At 33.8% G+C, this 24,153-nt stretch overlaps 3 protein-coding genes and 1 long non-coding RNA gene across 4 annotated transcripts in view; 2 read left to right on the top strand and 2 right to left on the bottom strand.

Moving 5' to 3' along the window:
* The window catches only part of LOC121266032 (ras-related protein RABF2a-like), a 7,362-nt gene extending 6,606 nt beyond the window's left edge, over positions 1 to 756 (top strand). The window contains exons 6-7 of the mRNA XM_041169724.1: positions 1 to 63; positions 453 to 756. The exon at positions 1 to 63 is cut by the window's left edge and continues 31 nt beyond it. Of these exons, the coding sequence (XP_041025658.1) occupies positions 1 to 63; positions 453 to 553 (164 nt within the window). The 3' untranslated portion in view covers positions 554 to 756. The remainder of the gene's footprint in view (positions 64 to 452) is intronic.
* Positions 757 to 1,375: 619 nt separating this feature from the next.
* On the top strand, positions 1,376 to 5,118 carry LOC121266049. The gene is made up of 2 exons (XR_005940727.1): positions 1,376 to 1,519; positions 1,737 to 5,118. It is a non-coding gene; the product is annotated as an uncharacterized LOC121266049 (long non-coding RNA).
* A 9,083-nt stretch (positions 5,119 to 14,201) lies between these two features.
* On the bottom strand, positions 14,202 to 15,803 carry LOC121266449 (probable aspartyl protease At4g16563). Its single transcript, XM_041170266.1, has one exon. The coding sequence runs from the start codon at positions 15,743 to 15,745 to the stop codon at positions 14,348 to 14,350; it is 1,398 nt and encodes a 465-aa protein (XP_041026200.1). The 5' UTR covers positions 15,746 to 15,803; the 3' UTR covers positions 14,202 to 14,347.
* A 3,828-nt stretch (positions 15,804 to 19,631) lies between these two features.
* Positions 19,632 to 20,465, bottom strand: LOC121265750. The gene has a single exon (XM_041169423.1). The coding sequence runs from the start codon at positions 20,463 to 20,465 to the stop codon at positions 19,632 to 19,634; it is 834 nt and encodes a 277-aa protein (XP_041025357.1).
* Positions 20,466 to 24,153: the final 3,688 nt, after the last annotated feature.

Raw genomic sequence — 24,153 nt, forward strand, 5'->3', positions numbered from 1 at the left:
TTTACTTCTTGGAAACCTCTGCAAAAACTGCAGCTAATGTCAATGACATCTTCCACGAGATAGGTATGTTTCTATGGTAGTTGTTTAGGTTAGGGAATCAGCTCCATTTAAGGACATTTAGTGAAAACCCAGTTTAGATTGTATGCGGCCTTAATCTTGCGTTTAGTATCTAATTTTGTGAGATCTATTTCTCTACTTGTACTTCACTGGTTGTTGTAGGCGGGTAAGTTATTGAGGAGAAAGTCTGTTGAAATATTTCTGACGTGTTACCATGAAAATAATGCTGAAGACTTGTGAGGACCAACCTAATCTATCCAGCAACCTTTTCATTGCCAATGTCTGCCATGACTGCAGAAACACAAAATTTCTCCGTCTATGTGCAAAGTGTTTGCTCATGTATGAATCCTCTGTTTTTGACATTGTGACTGATTCTGTTGTGTTTTTCTGTACAGCAAAAAGACTAGCTCGAGTGCAACCAGTCCAGAATCCATCAGGAATGGTTCTTATGGATAGACCTGCAGAAAGGGTAGCAAGTGCATCTTGTTGCTCTTAAAGAAAAGCTGCCGCTAGCTGTGTGCTTGTATCTTTATCAGCTTCTGTGATGCACAGTAGAAATCAACCGTGTAGTTGTCTAGTTTTTCTCTGTGCACAACTCATTTAGAACTGTACATGCATGTTCGGATGCTTTGTTTTTTTCCAGTAAATGATTGTGGATATATGGTTTACTAATGAAATGAAACAGTGTGGTGTGCTTCATTTTCAGTTGCAAATTGAAAAGGTTCAGCTTCCAATTAACAATGTTTGTTTGTGACTTCGAGAAGCGAGCATGATTGTAAGCAGATATATTACCGCTTATTGTAACAAGCTCAAGCAGCCAAAAAAAGAGTGCAGAAGCAGACAACATGATTGTAATCAGAACCTTAGTATTGATCAATGAGTTTGACCTACGTGAGTATGCTTTGAATGCCAGACAGTTGATCATCATCGCTGTATACAAAGGTTCATCTGTGACAGACTGGGATTTCGATCTTCTTGAACTTGACCAAACTACGAGGCAAAGAATTGGGGACAGGCACAATGTGTTTTACAGCATTTATTGCTGCCCAGATTGATTATCAACTCTAATAAATCTTGATGAGAAATGCTTTTCACTCTCATCATTCCTAACGTGCTTCAAATAATTAAAAATATTTTATTATTTTTTTTACTTATCATACATTTTATACCACGTAAAAAATAACTAAATGATGATGATTGAAATAGTTTCTAAAAAACTTTGCTAAGGGACAATAGCATGATTTGTAGTTGGTTAGGACCCTGTTAAAACTTTTGAAAAAAGTTAGGTTACTTATCCGGGATAAAGAGGTGAAAACGTTCATATTCTTCAAAAATATAGGAGAAATTTTGGAGAAAACTTCTCTCCCCCCTCCCAACCGGTTTCCTAAATCAGGGATTTCATTTTGGGTTTTTCGCACCATTTGTGTCCATCGACGGCAGCCCCTCCATAGGTCTTCGATAGGTAAGTTTCTACCATTCTCACTCACAAACTAGCCTCACACACTTTCAATCTCTCTCATTGGTTTCACCTAAGAGAAATCCCAATTTCGAATCCATATACTCAGTGTGCATTCATGTGTTCTATTGATTCTTTATGAGTTGAAAATCGAAATCGAAAACCCCATCAATATATGACTGTACATTGATATCTCATATGTCTTTGTCTGAGCTTCACTAAGGTTTCACCAAGTGAGATTTTGTTAGAGATTTGGAAAGCAATTTAGGGAAAATCAGTTCGGTGAGTTTCTTTCATTTATGCTTTGTTTAATTTATGTGATATTCGTACTCTGCAATGAAGTCTTTGTGCTATGTTCTCTGAGTTGGGTTTTCTGTTGTTACTCGCTTTGAGCCATTGTGATTTTGTAATTTGAGCAACAATGATTCTGTGATTTGAGCCATTGTGATTCTGTGATTTGAGCCACTGTGATTCTATACTCTCTAAGTTGGACTTGAGTCATTGTGATGATATAATTTGAGCCACTGATGTGTTAATTCTATGATTTTCATTATCTCCAATATCATGGTGATTAGCATGATTATTTGATTTGAGGAAGCTGTTGCTGTGATTTTTGGATTATAAGGAAGTTGTTGCTATGATATTTGGACAATATTTGTTGCTGGGATATTTAGTTTACACTGATGTTATTTGTGATTTGTTGATTAATGTTGTGTTCTTGGCCATGTTCTTGTTGTTCATTGGTTATTTTCTTTTTTGTTTAGTTATACCTTTGTCCTTTGTAGCTTTTGGTGTTGCTTTAGGGCTCTCGTTAGGGCTGCGTTTGTAGTGTAAGGTTGTGATGATGGTTCAATTTTTTTTTATTGGAAGTCTGAAACCACAAGTGCTGTGAATTGGGCTTGGTTAATATGGCAGGGTAACCTGGATGACCATCTTTATTGTGATAGTTTCACAAAGGCAACCAGTGTTAAATGTGTCGCAGCTATTCAAGCTTGCGCTCTTTTCCTAAGCATGCTATAAAAAAAAAAACCATTCTATGTATCATAGAAAAATATTTGTAAAACTTGGTTGTTACTTATCCCCTTTTTACTTATCCCCAATTTGTTATATGTTGTAATGTGGTCCCTGAATCAATGCAACAATGCAATTCTACCTAGCGAGAAAAAGAAATACTTAGGACAGCTTCAACCTTGTTGCATTAGGGGGCTCTTCCTGAGTTTAGATAATGTTTGAAACGTTTAGTCTAGAAAATGGCCATGGATCCTACATTTTTATGAAGAATAAAGGTTTTGAATTGTAATAATCACTACAGTTCAAGCTTCACCCACTCACCATTATCTGACTCTTGTAAAAGGGGAGTTGTGTGTGTAAGCTGAGAGGGAATCCTTCATGAAGCAAAGAATAATTATTCTAAACTGTTTTTTGTATTGGATTTGTGTGCTTACTAGTATAAGCATCTTGAAGTCTTTTACAACTAATATGGGTTTAAGGTTTTACTTTTGAGTAGGGATCTTGAATAATTATTTTGAACTATTTTAGATTTTAAAACTAATGATTGAGACTATCTTATCAAATTGAATCTTTGTGAATAAATGATGAAACTTTCATTTTGTAAACTTATCATGTTTGTCTTAGAACTTTGGAGTAATTATTTTAACTATATTACGTGCGTCACAACCATTGAAGTTTCTTGTGACTATCAACCTTTTTATCTCATCTTTGTAATCCATTCTTAAGAGCAGTCTGTGTGTTTCTACTGAGATAGATTTCAAAACCAATTTCTCTCATGATTATTTTTTCATATTTTTTATTTTTTTTAGCAATCTTTTTTTTTCTTGGGATGAGTGACTTTCCTTCTTAAGAGGGGGGAGGAGTAATCTATCTGCATTTGTTTATTTATTAAATTTATTAATTTGCACTTGTTTAACTTTCTCAATGAATCTTTCTGAGCAAGTAGCTGATAGTTGAATATTCTTCTTTGGCACACCCTTCTTTTTCTCTCTCTCTTGTTTGCAAGCCTTTTGTTTTTTTTGTTTTTTGTTTACAGCCTTGCTCAACTCTCATACTTATTGTTCTGGGTTTCTGTGGATTTCTGTTTTTCTCCTTTTGCTTGAAAATAAGTGAAGCACACATTGCTGGCACATAAACTATAATTTTTGTTATTGTTTTGATTAACTCATTATTCGTTTCAGATGTGTTTCTGGGGAGGTGAATTGTAGTCTCTTCTTGTGGTTCTTCAGTTACCTACTCCACGAGTTGAACTGAGTTGAATCATTAAATCTTTATCCAAGTTTTCTTACCTCTTCTACTTTTTGAGAAAACCCATCCACTAGTTTGCAATGTGTTGCACCCCTTTTATTGTTTGACCAGAACCTCATCCATTAAGATTCATGTGTTCCATGATGTTCTTGTTTGACCCTTTCATTGTTATTTTTTCCATTTAGCATGTTATTTTGTTCCATTTAGCATGCTATTCTTTTCCATTTAGGGGGCTCTTTGTTCCATTTTCTATACTGTTTTTAGAGCTTGCTTTGCTACCTCATGCATCCTGATTGTTAGTTGGATTTGTTTGTTGGCAATTAAATTATATAGCCTTCGGCTGTGATGATGGCAAGTTGAGTGGGGACAAAGGAAAATTGGCACATACTCAATGGTAGGGTAACCCGGGGGACCAATGAATATTGGCAACCGATATTGCAGCCATTGAAGAAATTGCCATTTCCTATATGTCACCATTTATTTCCTGAGACGGTTTGCAATGTCTTGTCCCAATTGCTTTTGAGCTTCTAACATGTTTAGTTGAACTGCTCATTATCTACAATTAGTATAGCCTAATGGATTAACAAGACCATAGATATATGTTCTTCATGAACCTCCTCAATGAGGACCCTAAGGTTGATCGGATTGACTTGAGTCAAACTCATCACTCTCCAGTGATGCTGGAAGACTCTCCTCCACCCCAATTAAACATTCTTTTCGGGAAAAAATCAATAAGGGGTGCAAATTTTACTCAAGAAGAAGACAAACTTGTCTCCGCATGGTTTAATACTAGTGTAGATGCCATCCAAGGAACCGATAAAAAACATGCCAAACTTTTGGAGAAAATTAGTTTATACTTTAATCAGTATAAACAAAGTACAATGGACTGGACTGTTGGGTCCTTAATACATTGGTGGTCTGTGATTCAAAAAGTGACCAACAAATTTTATGCGAAGACAGCACAAGTTGAAGGGTTGAATCAAAGTAGCATGACCGAGCAAAACAAGGTATATCCATCCACTAGTTTCAATCTCTTGTACATACTATTTTATTTAATTCTTAGTCAACTTTGCTAATTATTTTCTGTTTGGTTCTATTTTGCAAGTTTGAAAAAATGAAAATTATGTACCAATCACTTGAGAAAAGTAGCTTTCCTTTTGAACATTGTTGGCACCTGTTGAAGGACCAATTAAAATTGATTTAGCGTTACTGAAAGGAAAGTCCAAAGCCAAGATCTACGACTTTTGTGATCCCGACTCATACCTCTGTAAGAGTTTGATTTAAACTCTTTGTCCCATACACTCATATCCTATTGGGTTTAAGATAGTTAAATTACTATCTCTTAAGTGATGAGTCATAGTGGGATAAGAACAACCTTATTTCTAATCACAGTGGGACACAAAGTCTTTAGATTTCTTGATGGTTAGAAGTTTATAAATAGTGCTGATGGGTTAAGGGTTCACATCTACAACATCAGAGTGCCTCTAGCCATCGGGAGATATTTGTGAGGCTAAGTTGCTAGGATGATCATTTTCTCATAGTCAGATTAAATTCTTCATTAAACAGATGAAGAAAGATACGTATTTAACTATCATTGTTTTTATTATTATAGATCATAGAAAATCAAAGATCCAATTATTAATGTTTATGTTAAAATATTTAACAACCTTTACTAATATGTTTGTAGATTCAACAAATGCTAAGGTGGAGTATGTTGTTAACAATGATGTTGTTGAGTTGGAGAGGCCAATAGGAATGAAATATGAGAAAGCAAAACGAAAGGCCCTAATTAGACCAATTGAGGATATTGCCGAAATCTCCAAAATGAAGTATACTCTTCTTGAGGAGTTACACGTTCAAGAGAGAGTTTTTCGGTCTTAAAAAAGAGAAGATGCAATATGATTGAGAAAGGGAGGGCCATAAAATACGACAAGAGAACAAGATGTTTAGGTTGGAAGTCAAAAGACTTGAATTTGCTCGGTTTAAAGCGGAGGAGGGAGCAAAGACGGACTAGTTAGATAGAGAGGAATGGATCATGTTAGTGGATGTTACTGGCTTATCTGAAATGCAATGCACATACTTTCAGCAACATCAAATGGAAATTATGATGAAGCATAATAGAGAGAAGCAGTGACAGTTGTTTTAAAATATTTCTTGGCTTTCCTTTTATATATTTCTTTAACATTCACCAATGTTAAATCATTGGTTAATTTGTAACACATTATTATTTTTCATATTAATGTGGATTTTGGGAAAATTTAGGAATGAACATATGGTAAACTTGTGCATGGATACAAAGATGGTAAACATATATTACAAATATTTAAAACATTACAGATGAGGAAAATACTCAAACTCAGGAACCTCATTATCATCACGCTCGTCTTTGATGATCACATTATGTAGAATTACGCAAACTTTCATAATATTTGCTAAATAATTGATTTTGAACATTTGACCAGGTCCACAAACGAATGTAAAGTGTTGTTGAAGGACCCCAAATGCACGCTCTATATCCTTTCTTGCTGATTCTTTTGTTGCTGTAAAATATATCTTCTTTTTCCCTGGTGGAGATGAGATTGTCTTTACAAATGCTAACAATTTTTTGTAAATACTATCGACAAGGTAGTGCCCCATAGTGTAGTCATTGCCATTAATTGAGTAATTCACTAGAGGAGCATGTCCTTGGGTAAGTTCGGTGAAAATAAAAGATCTCTCTAGCACATTGATATCGTTATGAGAATCGGATAATCCAAAAAAGGCATGCCATATTCAAAAATCATATGAAACAATTGTTTCTAATATAATTGTTAGTTTACGATTGTGACCAGAGTACATACCTTTTCACGTAGACAGATAATTTTTTCACTTCCAATGCATGTAATCAATGCTTCCTAGTATCACTAGAAAACCATGTTGTTCACCAACAGCGAGTAATCGAACAATATCATTGGCACTTGAAAATTTCAAATATTCATTATAAAAAATATTTATGACTGCAGTTACAAATTTTTTCAAGATCTCCATTCTGGTGCTTTCTCTAATCCGAATGTATTCATCCATAAAATTAGCAGTTACACTATATAGCATTTTAAGTGAAACAGTTATATTTTGTGGAGAAGATATACCGAATCTTCTAGTATTATCTCTTCTTTAGATGAAGTAGGGCTCGAAAACTTCTACCTCATGCAGAATACGAAGAAATAGAGAACAATTCAAACAAAATCTCATTTGAAATAGATTTAAGGGATATACTAGTGTTGTTGCAAAATAGTTTAGAAATAACCATTTGTGGTCTTCGGCTCGTTTGTTTTTAGAGATGAGATGAGATGAATTGAGATTAAAGTTAAAAAATTGAATAAAATATTATTAGAATATATTTTTTAATATTATTTTTGTTTTGAAATTTGAAAAAGTTGAATTGTTTATTTTATTTTGTGTGGAGATTTGAAAAAATTGTAATGATGAGATGAAAGGTTTTCAAAGATTTCAAAGTTTTGGGTTTTACTCTTGAAAACAAACTAGCCCTAGTGTACTTACAACGTTGGCGAGGACCACGACGAGTAGATGTTGATCCTTAATCGTCATTAAGAACAAACTCTAACTTATCTTTTGAGTCTAAATAAAATAGCAATTTGCAAAAGAAACAATAAGCAATTAAGAAGTGAGTGGAAAATAAAGCTGGAATGAGAATTTTCTCTTACGATGAAATGAGATTTACGTTGCTCTAGATGTGAATGGACCTAGAAGTGCTCTTACTTATATAAAAAAATGTTACCGTTTGAAAATATGTCTATTAGGAAAATGACAAAAATTAATAGTTACAAGTCGGAAAAGACGTGTTACTGCTAGACAAAGGACAAAAATATTACTGTTAGATAAATGACAAAAAATGTTACTATTAGATAAAGGATAAAAAATATTACCGTTTGATCTCAGAGAAAACTATAATCTTAAGATTTTTTTTATTTGTTACAAGAAAATTTTCAAAACTATTTTTATAAAAAGCGATTTTTATTATTTCAAAAAATTTCAAAACTGTTAGACAGGTGAATTTTTATAAAATATTTTATTATTTTTAAAACCACAATAATTTCAAAACTATATCGTACCCACAAAAAAATTGACTTTGTGTTTAAAATATTAGCTAGAAGGTGATAGTTCAAAACATAAGGAAAAAGACAAAAGAGTAAGTGCTTAAAATTGTAAATAGAAGTGAGAGAAAAATAATAAAGAAAGAATAGAGAGATTATTTTTAATAGAATAGAAAAATGATAAAGAATGAGATGTAGGAGGTTTTTGAAATATAAGTAAAATCTAGAATAAAATTTTAGGAATGGTGGTTTTTAGCCAAAACTTAGGAAAATTTACAAGAATGAGAGGTGAATGCTCTTAATATGTACAAGCTGCAATGCTTATGTAGATTTGGTGTACCTTTACTATAATGAGGACCAGTCTATTTGGTTAAGTGGGTTAAATCTTATTTAGTCAAAGGTCAATGCATATGAAGCTATAACTAACATGGCTTCATATAATACGTTAATTCAAAATAAACTTCAACACATGACAATAATGTGATCTATTTGGGCTACCAAGAAATAATGTGACGTTCTCAACGTCCACTTGAGATTTGATGGAACTTGAAGTATCGAGACATGTAACACAAGGTGACATACCCCCATTCATGACATTTAAAGACACGGTGCACATAACATGCATTTAATAATGGAAAATACTAATTGAATCGATAAAAGTGATCGATAAAGTGACGATTGAATTTTGATTTTTAATTTTGAATTTTCTTTAACTTAATGATTAAGAAAGTGAATATTAGTGAATTGATATTTTTTATTTTTTAAAAATATTTAAAACTGTGTAAAAATTGAATAAAAAAAAAGTGCATTTGCACTCATCGGTATACTTCATTTGGTTAAATGTTGGTCCCAAGAGCACTGTCCTTTAATAATATGCAATATTTGCAGTGGATAAATTTTTTTCTTTTGAGTAATTTCACATGATAAACAAATATTCAAAAGGATATAACACTTGTCCAAAAAGTTTGTAACAACATAAGTACTGGAGATAACGCTGTATAAATACAGTTTGGAAATAAAATCTATTGTATTTAATTGCTGAGCTACTCATGCAGCTCAAATATAATCTCTAAGATTGCTTCCAAAAAAGTATAATCGTAGTTATCAGTTCCTCATCGTCTCGCTGTGTACTACTCAGGCTTGTCCAATCTACCAGGTGCGGGTCTTTGAGATCTTGACACATCATTTACCATTCTCGGAGGAGTAGTAGTTGAGACTACCAAGTAAGATTTATTTACAAATCTTAGCAAGTAAGCTATCAAACTACTAATATTATACATATATATGCATGACAGTAAAATAACATGGATGCATCATGACATGAACATGAGTATGCGTGACATAACTTGAAAAATAGCATGCATGTGATTGGCATGAAAATAATATGATTGAACTTGAACGTGACATGACTTGGCTGAACTGAACGTGGCATGATTGGACTTGGCATGAACTAAATTTGACAAGAATGTGACATGAACTTGAAAACTTGTTAGCATATACATGATTGAATAGGAAACCTTACAATCAGAATGATTTAGCCAATTGTTTTGTTAGGAATATTTGAACAATCAGAATGATTCTACCTAATGTATTCTATTAGAAATACTCAGGCAATTAGAATGATTACGCCATGAGTATTTTAATAGAGATACCCTAACAATTTGAATAATTCCTCCAAGAGTACCTCGTAATAGTTTTAATAGAAACACTCTTACAATTAGAATGACTACACTATGAGTATTTTAAAAATGAAGTACTTTAGCAATCAGAATGATTATGACAAGAGTACCATGTATAAGTTTTAAATAGAGATACTCTGACAATCAGAATGATTACGTCACAAGCATATTGTGCATGACTGACTTGTAAAATATTTCATGATGGACTCGCGTGACTCATGATATGTGACCATGATGTGTAACAGATAAACATGTATAATAATAAATGACATAACATTCATGACATGTAATAGGTAAACGTATAACATATAATGTGATATTTGTGACATGTAACAAATGAACTTGCAACAGATGATATGACATTCATGACATGTGACAATGAACTTGTAGGAGATGGCATGACATTTATGACATGTGACAAATGGACTTGTAGAAGATGGCATGACATTCATGATATGTGACAAATGAACTTGTAACAAATGACATGATATATCATAGCATGTAACAATTAAGCATAAACTATAATAAATGACGTAACATGTCATGTTATAACAATTTAGAATAATAATAATAATAATAATAATCATGAGTGACAATAATATAATAGTAATAGTCTTACCACTGTATATACATAAATACATTGAGAGTAAGTTAGATGCTAACTTACTCATAACCATATGTTTCATGACATAATGATCATGACATGTGACAGATATTCATACTTGATATTCATAACAACATGACATGACATAGCATAATTCAATTTAATAAACTTAAAAGGAAACATGAACATAACTTGCATGGATCTTACCATCATACATACATAAATATCTTGAGAGTAATTTAGAAGCTAACTTACAGTGATTAGTATAACGTAAAATATAGTGTGGAAAGCGTGAAAACAGGCTCAAAAAATGCAAGGCAAGGATTGCAAAAAAAAATCTACCTGAAGCTTTCTCTCAGGTTCTTTCTAGAAAGTGAGATGAAAATACAAAAATGTGAAGTGATGAAGGAGGGTGGTGTGATATACATGAGAGGAGGTTGACATGGGGTGGTTGAGTGACCATTGGATGGGAGGTTGGCAGCTAAAAGGTGGAGGAATAGTGGGCTACTGAGTTGTTGTTCCCTTGTTGCCAAAATTGGCTGAGTGGATGGCTTAGGTTGGCTAGGCTTTTTGATTTTTATCAAGTGACTCTTAACTTGAGTGGTGTGTCAGCCCTTGTATTGGCCTTGGAGGGGGAAGAAACTTTCTCAAAAGACTCCCTCGGTGGTGGTTTTCGGTGGGCTAAAGATGGGCCGATGGGCTTCGATTTGGGATTTCATTAGGCCTCATTTGGGATTTCGGTTGGAATCAAGTCCAAATCAAAATTTTCTTAACCCAATATGATTTCCAAGATGTAATAGAATGATTAAGGGTGAAAACTGAGTGATTATAACATGTATAAGTGATTAAACACTTAATCAAAATTGGGCCACATTAGGGTTTGAAACCAAGATTAAGCCATCATGAGGGTTTTAGGGTCTAAATTGAAATCCAATAGTTTGGGATTTCACCAGTGTTGAAACTCTCTTTTGACTGATTAAAAAGTATTTTGGGTGGTTGGAATAGTATTTGCATAGGTGGCAAGATCACGTGCCTTGATTTACCCATTATTCCATCACACTTAACTCTCTAAGTGACAAGTCCAATGAGCGGCTAGGAATGTGCCGTCCATCCAAAAAGTAAGTCTAGTGATTCTACGTGGATTTAGACATCACACATAGTGATTTGACAATCGTTTGCATTGGGTGCCACGTGGTGCTATCCCTAGTGTTACTATTCACCCAAGAAATTTTGAAATTTATTATTGCACCATAAACTTTTAAATAATCATATGATTCCAGTGGTGCAATTAGTTTTTAAAAATTTGACTCCTAATTACCTCGATTAAATAAAAAGGTACTCTCAGATACTATTCATTTTGGAAAGCAAAAAAACGTATTATTGCACCATAAAATTCTCAATAATCATATGAGACTAATAGTACAATTCGTTTTGCCAACTTATACACTTAGGTGACTTAAATAAATAAAAATGCAACTTTGCCACCATGGCAGGTCGGGATCCGACTAAGCTGAAAGGCTAAAACCTAATTGGTCACTTGGTTCGTGAAATCCTTTTGGGATTTTGCGACATTACTAAGGTCTAAAAAAAATCATCTATTGAATTTCTTGCAGACTATTACAAATAAGACAACCAGAAGTAGTAGATTTACTGATTTTATGTAATACCCCATATGATAAGGATAATGATAGGTGATGTATGAGATCCTACATTACTTGAGAAGGAAAGTTCTTGTTCTTTATAAGGTTGTTCCAATGAGACTTCATTTGTATCATTGACTAGTTTTTTTAGAATATAGACTATGTGATTTGAGTCTTCTATTAGTGCTCGTTGAGCTACCAGTGGGTTTATGGTTTAGTCGTAATCTTGGCAAATTTTCCTATACCTTAAGTTGTGAATTTGTATAGTTTTTCTTTGGACCAAAAAAAAAAAAAAAAAGCCAACTTAGGAGGCTGGCATATGAATTGACATTGAATATATAGCAATAAATATTAGAAAATAATAATAATAATAATAATAATAATAATAATAATAATAATAATAATAATAATAATATTTTTAATAAGAAACATAATAGATAAATAAATAAATATAAGAGGCTTGCATGCATGGGTGCCGGAGAAAATTAAGATAGTAACAAATAATGATTTTCCCGGTAATGAGATGAAAAATTAGAACATGCAATTTATTTGTGAAAATCTTAGTTTATATTTATAACTAATAGATCTGCCGAAATAAGTAGTATTTGTGACCAACTTCGTAATTTCCAGAGAAAAGACTTTTTGGCAAGATATTTTCTGCAAGAGTATGTCTATACAATAGCCTGCTACACCACACACACAGTACATATTTGCTAGCATGGTTTTTATTTATTTATTTTTATTTATAATGCAAAATGCATAGGCAAACAAACAAAAGTCTTTCATACCGGCATGCGTAGAGGAAAATTCATGTGATTTGTACAGGCTTGTTGGGTAGAGCATATCTCAACCAAATCTTGGTCGCTGGCAAAGATCCAATTTTCAAGTCATTTAGCTTCAATGTTGGCCTTTGTTTCTAGTTCTTTCAATTTTTTTCAGCAACCAAACAAACAAAAGCTTGCATAGAAGTGTTTCTCAAAACTGTGTTTTGAGTTTTTCTTAACAACCAAACAAAAGTCTAGAACCAATTTCTCAAATTTTCTTAGTTGCCAGCTAAGATCCAAGTTTTCCGGTAGTTTAGCTTTCAGGATGATGTAAGAGAGAGAGAGAGAAGTGGAGTGGAGGAGGAAATGAGAAAATAAATTTTGGTACATGAGGAAAGAACAATACTAGTCTTCCCAGTGCGATCCTTCTGGGATTATTTATTTTTTTATTTTGTGACTAAGAAAGTATTTTTTTAATGATGTTATGAAATTTTTTTTATTTTTTAAAAATATTTAAAAGTGGTAAAAAATATATGTAAAAAGGAGCAAAAAATAAAAAATAAAAACACATAAAATACACTAGCGGAAACTCTAGCGGTGGCTCTAGTGTTACTGGTGAGGAAATGGGGGTTCTCATCTATATCTATTAGTGAGATAGGTGATGTGGAAGGCCAGACTTGCTCAGATTGGGTTTGCCGCATCGAGTGTGCAGTGTAGGAAAAAAAACCAAATACCGAGCATATTTTTCCTTTCTGCAAGTATGCACAGCTTTATACCCCGTAAAAGAGGCCATATTTGCTTAGTGGTAGTCCAGGCATACATGCACTTCAGTTTCTTCTTTATGAGAAATAAAAAGAATAAAAATTCTTCTCATCAGCCATTATTCACTATCTCACACCCCATACCTTATGAAAAACACATCCACACCTTATGAAAAACATCCTCACACCATATAAAAAAGCTATATGTGTGGAGTGTGGGAGAGAATAGTGGTTGATGCATAATATTTATCTAAAAAAAAAAAGATAGAAAAAAGTTTGATTAAGGGCTAGTTTGGTTACAACTTTCTCAAACTCCCACACAAAATATAATAAACAATTTAACTTTTTCAAATTTTAAAATAAAAATAATATTAAAAAATAAAATTATGACAATATTTTATTTAATTTTTAATAAAATATATTATCACATCTTATTTTATCTTTTAACTGTATAACTAAACGAAACTTAAGATTCTTTTGAGTTGTGAAAGATGACCGATCAAGAGTGGAACTCTTGCAGGCTGGAAGTATGTTATTGGGCTTGAACCAGCTGAGAGTCGCGTACAATATTATTGATCGATCTAGAGTGGAACTCTTGCTGGCTGGATGTATGTTATTGGGCTTGAACCAGCTCAGAGTCGCGTACAATATTATTGAAAGTTTTGGCCGATATGTAGTAGTTAAAAAGAATTAGTCATCTGTCTTATCATTATTAATATATAATCATCCTTCTGGCACAGCAATATGCATGCCGGGCCGATGCCCGGCAATACACAAGGAACCAGCTCATTTGACCGAATAGTAGCGTAAAAAAATACAGCTTCTGGCCAAAAGTTCAAGGAATGAGAATGCGTACTGCATCCACCTTAATTATTTTTCTCTTGATCAATACAAAGAGCCTGCATATAACAGAAAAACTTATACTAAATCCAACCAAGTAAAGAAAGCAAAGTACTACAGAAAACAGGAACGCATTATTTAATCTTGAAAACTGCAAGCATTAACCACCGTTATCTATGTCCCAATGCTGGGATTATATTTTATGAAGTCCTTGAGCAGCTGCATACGAAGCACAGTCAATAGGTTGAAAGCCAACTCTCTCTTTCTTTAAGTCATAAACAACCTCCACATTTTGCTGTTGGAAGCTCCCAAATACCCCAGCCGGCCCGTAATCACCATCATCCATACTTCGGAACAGTAGGCATTTCACCACCGTCGAGTTACTTGGGGCTCCCATGGCGTAGAAGTGATTTCCTTGAGGTAAAATAAGGCTCGTGTTTTTTATGAAATGGAAAGTTATTGTAGGAAGGAGATCATCCATAATGTTATTATTCGTACATGGAACTCTATAACAAAGATCAAAACCTGTTCTCATCTCCATATCCATGGCTCTAGGATAAGATATTTCTGATTGCAGAAGTGAAAGAAGTTGTGAGTACAATGGCTCAGGAAGGTGAGTATAAGTGGTTCCCGAATCTATCAACATGGCCCCATTACCTTGCAAATCAAAATCACTCAACTTCAATGGCACTTTGATTGCACTGACATTGCCTACAGATATGGCCTCTAGACCAATATAGTAGTAGTTTGGATACATGGGGTTCTTCAACATTGGGGTGAATTGTAAGTAGTCTTTAGAAGAAATGGCAGCATCTCCCACAACTAATGGGCTTGATATATTAGGGTTATTTGCAAATTTAAAGGCTAAGAAGCAGTGGGAGAAGCCCTTTTGCAGGAACCCTAGTTGTGAAGGAAGAGAAAGTGCACCCCTACCAAACCCTGCAATGCCAATAGGTTCTCTATATGTAGAACCAACGCACCCAAAACAAAACTTTGGGGCTTCTCTAGTGACAGAACTAGGCTTATTAGTTCCATGAACCCTAAGTGTATCCCTAGTAAGTGTCCCAGTGACAACCCCACCTGCACCATAGGTATAAGCAAATGAAGGGCATGGTCTGGGGCACGTGGCTTTGAGAAGGGTAAGCAACGAGCATCCAGCCATGGTGCAAGGATCAAGATAACTATCTGAGCTATGGACATTGACGCAGAAGGAGCTGCCACAAAGATCCCTAGCTGATGAAGAAGAAAAGGAGGGAGAGAAAGTGGCTGTCAACTTATTGTTCCTGTAGTCATCACAATCTATGCAATTGAATGTTAGATTCCCACAAGGAACCCAGGTAAGGTCACTCCCCGTATCCACGTATACTTGAATGATTTGTGCAGGTGTCCCCAAATTAAGAGATATTAAATACCCATCTCTAACCTCCCTCAGCGGCTCCATCATGTCTGAGACTTCCGATGGTCTCTTTGCTGAGTTCCTATAGGAGGCTTTTGGAGAAGGAAGGGAGGTCCTAGAACGAGTCATACCAAGGACCAGCACTGAATTAGGGTTTCTCTGCTGTTCGGCTTGAGTTTGGCCAATATTCAACATTATTGGTAAGAGTAGAAGGAATATGAGAAGGCTGGCAGTTGTGAACGGTGATATTGTGGCCATCGGGGCTAGTTTCAATTTAATTTCTTGGTGTATGTTGAGATCAGTAGGCGTTCTTAGTGAGAGGTATTTATAGAACAAAAGTATCGATATCTAATATTGAAGTTAACAAGCCGAAATTAAAGTTTTGTTAAATATATGTATATGTGAGCTGACAGTATACCTCTCCATTAATATGAGCCGCATATAAAATTAGATTTTGAATCAACACACCCTTGTTTGCTTACGTATTTTCAGATGAGATGAAATGAGATGTTTTATTAAAAATTAAATAAAATATTTTTATAATATAATTTTAAAAGTTGAATTGCTTATTATATTTTGTGTAGAAGTTTGAAATAGTTGTAATGATTATACGAGAAGAGATGAGATGAGATCGTTTGATTTTGTGTAATCAAACCAATCCGTCTTGTGTGGTATGCTTTTTTCAAGTCTAAGATCACTCGAATCCTCTTGGGTGCAAATAATTTATATTGGTCATCAAATTGTGAGAGTTTTTCCTTTAATTACTCTGCAGGAACACATTGCCAAGGGATATAAATATAACCTACATAGAGTGGATAGGTTATGAAGATAGTTATCATTGTCGTTAAATCACACGTTAGCTATTTATTAAGAGTGGGCTTAATAGGACCTGGAGGGAGATGATAGGCATCTGGTTTAGGCGTGCAACAAGATCCACTGAAAAAGGTATTTTGTTTGGCATTATCCCCTCTATTGGGACTTGGAGACTTTGGATGAGACATAGTAAAACGAGAATGGAAGGCTATAATGAGGCCTTTGAATATGTTTGGTATTTGGTTGGCTAATATCATTCAAGGGATTAATAAGGTTACTCATATAAATAGGGGGGAGATATGGATGTGATTAAAAGTCTGAACTTACCTTTGATCCCTTTGAAAAAGAAAGATGTAAAGGTGGTTTATTGGTGCAAATTACCAAAAGCAAGTCGATACAAACTAAATGTTGATGAGAGTAGTGCAGGGAATCCGGGGCAAACAGGTGCAGGTGGCTTAATCAGGGATGGGAGGGATAATATTCTTACTACTTTTTCGGTTTCTCTTGGGTATGGCAGTAATAACTTTGCTGAGTTGAGAGCAGTTTTGGAGGGTTTGAAACGTTGTAACATGCTTAATATAACTGAAGTGGATATTGAAACTGCTATACGGGATTGATTTCCGAGTGAATCATATTTATAGAGAGGGTAATGCTCCAACAGACTTTTTAGGCAAGCATGGTACTCAAAACGTTACCAGAGATTGAAGTTCTTAATTTGCAACAGATGCCTAGAATTTTAAGGGGTTTGATTAGAACTGATAAGATTGGTTTACCTTATTTGAGAGTTTCTTAGTCTTATGGTTTCCTTGGTTGGTTTTTGGGATTGTTTGAAACCACGCTATCTTTTATATGTAGGAGCTTATACTGATTAAAAAAAAAAAAAAAAAAAAGTAGGAGTGGGCTTTATATATAAAGAAATGTTACAAGGAAGCTTTACACCACACATCTCCACCTAACTAACATGTGATTTGTTATTTTTATTCTTATATTTAAATACATATATTTAAGCATTAAAATAGAAGAACAAAAATGATTTTTAAATTACATATTGATTAGGTGAAAGTGTGTGGTCATGTAAGGGATTCAATTTCTCTTCTATATATTAGTGATTCGAAGAAATTATCTCTTGGGTTTATAGCAAATTAAAGTGTTGCTAACTAGCACTTACCTTAGGTTCTTGCACATCATGATAGGATTCTTTTTTTTTTGTTTTTTGGCGAGTAAATCCAATTATATATGATTCTAGTAGTGGTATATAAGTACTATGTACCTGCAGATACAAAGGATATTATAAAGAAACTGACGCCATAAACTCCTTAGCCTAGTGATCTGTAAAACGCCACTATAAGTACTACATCCGGAAAGGCTAACATGTTAGGCATAGACTAGAAATCCTCTATATATATATGTTAGGCTAACATGTTACAGATCACTAGCCTAACATGTAGTACTTATATATATATATATATATATATATATATATATATATAAGTGAGTGTATCTTTGTTCAAATCATTAAAAGTTCCCTGTATATTTTATTATATTTGTGCCGCATCTGTGCTTTATTTTAATTTTTCAATTTATAATATCGAAAAATTACTGTTATCTATTCATTATAACATTATACATTGTATGCCTTATATTGATATTTTGCTTTATGGATCGAATATTTAATTTAAGCATACGTAGTAGTACTAGTAATTATTTGATTAATATTTGATCATTGAGCCATTAATTATATCTATATATTATACTAATCTATAATTAAGTCTACTAATTATGATCTATATGATCCAATTGTGTAAAATTGGTGCAAATTACAATATAATAACAATTAAGCAGGTAGTGATCATATAATTTCAAGCAATTATATATGCCGCTTTGGCAGCTCGTATCCAGATGAATTAAGCGTGAATTTGCTTAGCTAACTGATAACTTGTAGCCTTTGATGGCTAGAGGATAACCAAGAAAAATGCATCTTCTAGCTCAAGGGGCAAATTTAGACCTGTTATGTGCTAAAGTAGAAGCATACAAAGGGATCCAAACACTCTAAGATGGGCATAAGAAGGCAGTTTGTTAAAGAGTAATTCATATGGACTTTTATTGTTCAACAGAGGAGAAGGAATTCTGTTGATTAATACACAGCAGTGAGGATAGAGTCTGTCAAAAAATGTAAGGGAAGGTTTGATTGAAAAAGGAGAGCACGAGCTACATTTAAAATGTGCTGATGTTTCCTTTTAACCACTAAATTTTGTTGGGGGGTAGGTACACAAGAAAATTGGTGAATAATGCCCTTACTAGCAAAGAAACTGTACTAGCAAAGAAACTGTACATGACAAATTCACTACCATTATCAGTTCGAATGAATTTGATTTTAGAATTGAATTGAGTATCAACCATAGCAATGAAATGCTGTAGCAAGGCCCGAGTATCAACTTTGGATTTTAACAAATAATCACAAGTGCTACGAGGGAAATCATCTACTATAGTCAAAAAATATTTAAAACCATCCAATGAATGAGATTGAAATGGCCCCCAAATATCACAGTGTATAAGCTCAAAGGAAAAAGTTGATTTGTTTTGACTATGCAAAGGAAAAGGTAACCTCTTGTGTTTAGCAAGAGGACAAACATCACAAATTGTGGATTTATTAACAGAAAGACTAGGAACAATTGAAGATAACATTTGCATCCTAGGAAGAGATGGATGTCCCAATCTCTTACGCCAAACATCAAATGAAAGTTGATTAGACTGCAAAGCAAGAACAAAATGTGAAGATGACAAATCTGTGGAACAAGTCACAGGCGAATCTGGTGGTTGCAGCAAATAAAGTTCTTCTTTGACTTTACCCTTCCCAATCATTCTCCAATAGATAAGGTCCTGTATGATACATGTATCATGGAAAAAGGTTATGCAACAAAGAGATGATTTAGTAAGTTGACTAACAGAAAGGAGGTGGTAATGAAAAGAAGGAATGCACAACACATTGTGCAAAACAAGTTGAGGAAACAAATGGACAGATCCAATGTGTGTAACTGGTGCAGAGAGACCATTTGGCAATTTGACAAACGAGTTGTGAACTAGCTTAAAGGTTTGAAAAAGAGAAATAGAATGGATCATGTGATCCGTGGCACCAGTATCAATGATCCATTCATCATGAAGATTTGAAGTAATGCTGGTTGTGTTTAGAGAAAAAAATAGAATGTATACAAGAAAAAGAGAACTGACTAGAAAGTTGATCAAGTGGAGAAGTTATCAGATTAGTTGTTTATGGTAAAGAATCTGAGGATGTAGGATGAAGAAATGCCCAAAGTTGTTGACACTGTTGTGGAGTAAAAGGCATGGAGGGATTTAATGTAGAATTGGCAGTATTGACACTGTTGTGATGAGCAGAATTGATAGAAGGATGAGAAATGGATGTAGAATTAGAGGATCGGCCTTTGGATCTATATCCAGGAGGATAGCCATGCAACTCAAAACATTTCTCCATAGTGCGCCTTGGAATAGAACAATGAGAGCAAATAGGTCTGCGAGTGGAAGGTTTGGCCATAGGAACATGTTTTGTAGTGGAGGAGAAAACAATAGATTGTGTGTCTGGAACTAAAACAAGTCCAATATCACGCTGTTGTTCTTCTTGAAGAACTAGAGAAAATACTTTGTTGATAGGAGGCAGAGGCTCAATAAGAAGGATTTGACCTCTAATATGCGAATAGGAATCATTTAATCCCATTAGAAAACGCATGACATAATCCTGTTGATGCATACTCATCAAGGATCGTAATCCACCACAAGAACAAACAGGCAAGTGATGGTAGTTCATCAATTCATCCCAAAGGCCTTTCATCTGAGTGAAATACGCACTGACAGAAAGGTCATCTTGTGCAAAAGATGCAATGGACTTTTGTAATTGAAAGATCCGAGGACCATTGCCTTGAGAGAATCTTTCGTGAAGATCAGACCACATCTCCTTTGCAGAATCAACATAAATGATATTGGCAGCAATCTCTTTGGAAAGAGAATTAAGTAACCAGGAAAGGACCATATTGTTGCAACGAGCCCATGATTGAAACAATGAAGAAGTTTTTGGAGGAGATGGAGCCATCGATGAAACATACTTTGTTTTTGGCAATCAATGCCATGAGCATGGAACGACGCCATGTATTGTAGTTGTGTCTATAAGGAGCTGAGTAACAAGCATTGTGCCTTGACTATCTCCATGATGAAGATAATATGGATTGGAAGGATCCACAGGCAAAACAGATGAATTAGCGGAAGAACTATCTTCGGAAGGATTTTTTTTCTCTAATACCATGATAAATGTTGAGCTCAAAGGTTTACAAGAATCTATAAAATGTATTATTATTAAATCAGAGTACACATGTGCCCTTTATATACAAGCCAGAATAGGCGGGAAAAGTAAATTGACTTAAAACTAAATAACTAACTTATGACTTAGCTGATAACTAAGCTAACGACTGAATGAATAATACAATACTTCTAATAAACACCGTGATGAAGAGGAGAAGAAACGTAATTAAAATGCTAACGAAGCTAAATGACAATAAAGATAATATATATGTGTTTATTCTACATAATAATAATAATAATAATAATAATAATAATAATAATAATAATAATAATAATAATAGCGTATAATGAATTAATAGCGTCAAAATTAAGCGCAAAAAGGGGTAATTATAATATTATATCTTTCCTATATGTGGTAAGAATCATGCTTTAAATATTATTAATGAAGCTCCAAAAGTCATGACTTGATTCTAAGGCTATGTTTGGATAGTGAAAGTGTTTCATTTCACCTCATCTTATCATTACAATTTTTACAAATTTTTATACAAAATATAATAAACAATTCAACTTTTTCAAATCTTAAAACAATAATAATATTAAAAAATAATATTCTAACAATATTTTATTCAACTTTCAACTTTTATCTCAACTCAACTCATCTCATCTCAACTCACTATCCAAATGGCATCTAAGATTTATTTAATTAACTTGATCGATGTGGCAGGTTTAATTTAATCTTAACCTAAGATATATGGATGTTTGGAAAAGTTTTTCATCTCATCCCATCCCCAAACATCATTTAAATACAAATACTTTTAAACAAATTATTACAACTTTTTCAAATTAATTATTACAATTTTTCTAAACTTTCAAATAAAAAGTAAAAAACAATTCAACTTTTTCAAAATAAAAATTATATTAAAAAATTATATTCTAACAACATTTTAATTTTATAATATTTTTTATTTAAAATTTTCTCTCTTCTTTTCCAAAATCAAATAAATACTTAACTCAAACTATTTTACTACTATTTACAAACTATCGTACTATTATTCACAAAATTTTCACCTCATCTCATTCCCCAAGCATCCCCTTGCCTCGTTTGTTTTCACAATTTCTCTCAACTCATCTTATCTCATATCACCTAATTATTACAATTTTCTCAAATTTTCACATAAAATAAAATAAAAAATTCAAAATTTTCAAATCTAAAAAAAAATAATATTAAAAAAATATATTCTAATAATATTTAATTCAACTTTTAACTTTAATCTCAACTCATCTCCTTTCATCTGTGAAAACAAATGAGACCACACATGATAAAGTGATCAACAATACAGTAACTTAGGTGATGCCAAATGCAATCACAAGCAAAATATGCAAGAACTTTTTATTTGACATCAAGATCTGGCTAACAAGTTCGTCATGTTGTATTTAATTTGTATTCCAAAACTGCTTATTAATTACCACAACAGATTGCAATTTTTATGACAAACGAAACCACCACAAAATGTTTTGCGTAACGGTTAAAAACTGTCCATTTACTGACACAACAACCGCGTCACGAAATATATATTGTGTAGTTTACTATTCAACCGTCACAAAAAAAATATTTTTTTTTTATGATAATTTGAAATCTGTCATTCGATTTATCATGCGAATGTGATGACCAACTTGTGATGGTCCATTTTGTTATAGAAAGTACAAGCAAACATATGTCTACATGTTTGAAAGAGAACCCGATTTGTTTATGGCTGACTCACATTCGAACATTATTTTCTAACTTTGATTACAGTAGTGTGAACGAATAGTTAGTAAAACACGTTTGCATGTATACGTCGTTCAAATGTTGGCAATGTGACGTTAGAATTATACAATATTTTTAGCTCGAACGTCAGTTATCATTAGTTCGAACTTGAGAAGATACACATTCGGATGTGCAAGGCTACATTTGCACGTTGTACAACACTATACGTTTGCACGTTGTACAACACTACATGTTCAAACGTGATATTCTATATTCAAACGTTGATGCTTTTGAACGTTTACTATCGCAAGTATCAACTGATTCCAGTTCGGACATTTTTGAGCGTGTGTGGTTTACATTCGAATGTAAATTCAATCATAATTAATAAATAGATAAAATTAAATATTACACTATGTATCCAAATTGTATCATGCACAAATAATAGACAATCTTTGAAAATTGTTTGAGACTTAGGTTACAGAATAAAATCATATGAAAAAGATAAAAATTGTTTGAAACATAGATTAAAGTTCATTTTTTCTTCTTTTCTCGATCACCGAGATCCTCTTGCAATGACATCCCGCATTCCATGTAGACCAACATCTCCCTCTATATTTGTTCTTACACTTCAATACATGTTCTTTCCTTCTGCTCTCTTTGCTGCTCCTGTAATCCAACTTTGACTATTGAGACAGGAGATCCTCTAACTCTTGATGTCTTGCCTTCATTTGCTCAATCTCTTGGCACACAATGTCCAAATATTTGTTACGATTATTCAATCTTGAACCCAAAGTCATAGAGGATGAATTGATACGCATGAAAGAACATCCCAACTCTCTCCCCAAACAAAACTTGGTCTCAAGGAGCTGGGTAAATATGTCAATGTCACTAGGAGATGATTCTTTAGAAGCAGACTATTGCTCAATCATTTTCTCCTACAAGAGCCACAAAATTACAATAAGTAACAAAAAAATAAAAAATAGTAGAAAAACCTGCAAAACAAATGATATCTATAATGGCATAATGTTTTGAAAACTAAATTTAACTATATAAGGTTTCCAGGATCTCCCTAGCATCATGGGAAGACTCAGTTGATCACTTGTGACAAAGGGGTATAAAAATTGAGCTATTGAGCCAACCAAGGATTGGTTGGTCAATGCGCAACCATTGTGCTGCTGTGGGATTGGGTTGCAACGTGCCATCCTCATCGATGGTGTCGTCGAGGGATAATAAACTTCATTCTTAACAAAGTGAATGAGCCCCCATGGCCATGTAGGATAGGCACTGTTTGTACCTTCCACAAGAGATAGTTGGTTGATGCTAGCTTTATGGAGCTGTTAGGCAAATGGGTGTGGGTTGGGGAAAGAGGGAGTGAAGCAAGATTATCCACAGGCAAGACGGAAGAGGTGGAGGTGAATTCCATTGGTAATAACTCGTGGGCATCTGATACCATGTAAGGAAATTAGCCTGCCTCATATGTGAGATTCTTGTATTGATTTATAGAGGAATTTACAAATGTCAGCTATGAGTATACAACTGTGTTACCATCTAGAAAATTAGCTATACATGTTAAGTAAATATTATAGTATCAATTTTGCATAATCTTGGCAAAATCACGGTAGCATCTATGGCAATCAATACTACAGGAATATTGCCTTGTTGCCTTGTCCGTTCGAACTTACTGTTGCTAAAACTTTGCTAGTGGGAAAAAGTCTGAATGGATTAAAATTTTCAC

The sequence above is a fragment of the Juglans microcarpa x Juglans regia genome, chromosome 5D (genome assembly GCF_004785595.1).
Source record: "Juglans microcarpa x Juglans regia isolate MS1-56 chromosome 5D, Jm3101_v1.0, whole genome shotgun sequence".
Classification (NCBI taxonomy): Eukaryota; Viridiplantae; Streptophyta; class Magnoliopsida; order Fagales; family Juglandaceae; genus Juglans; species Juglans microcarpa x Juglans regia.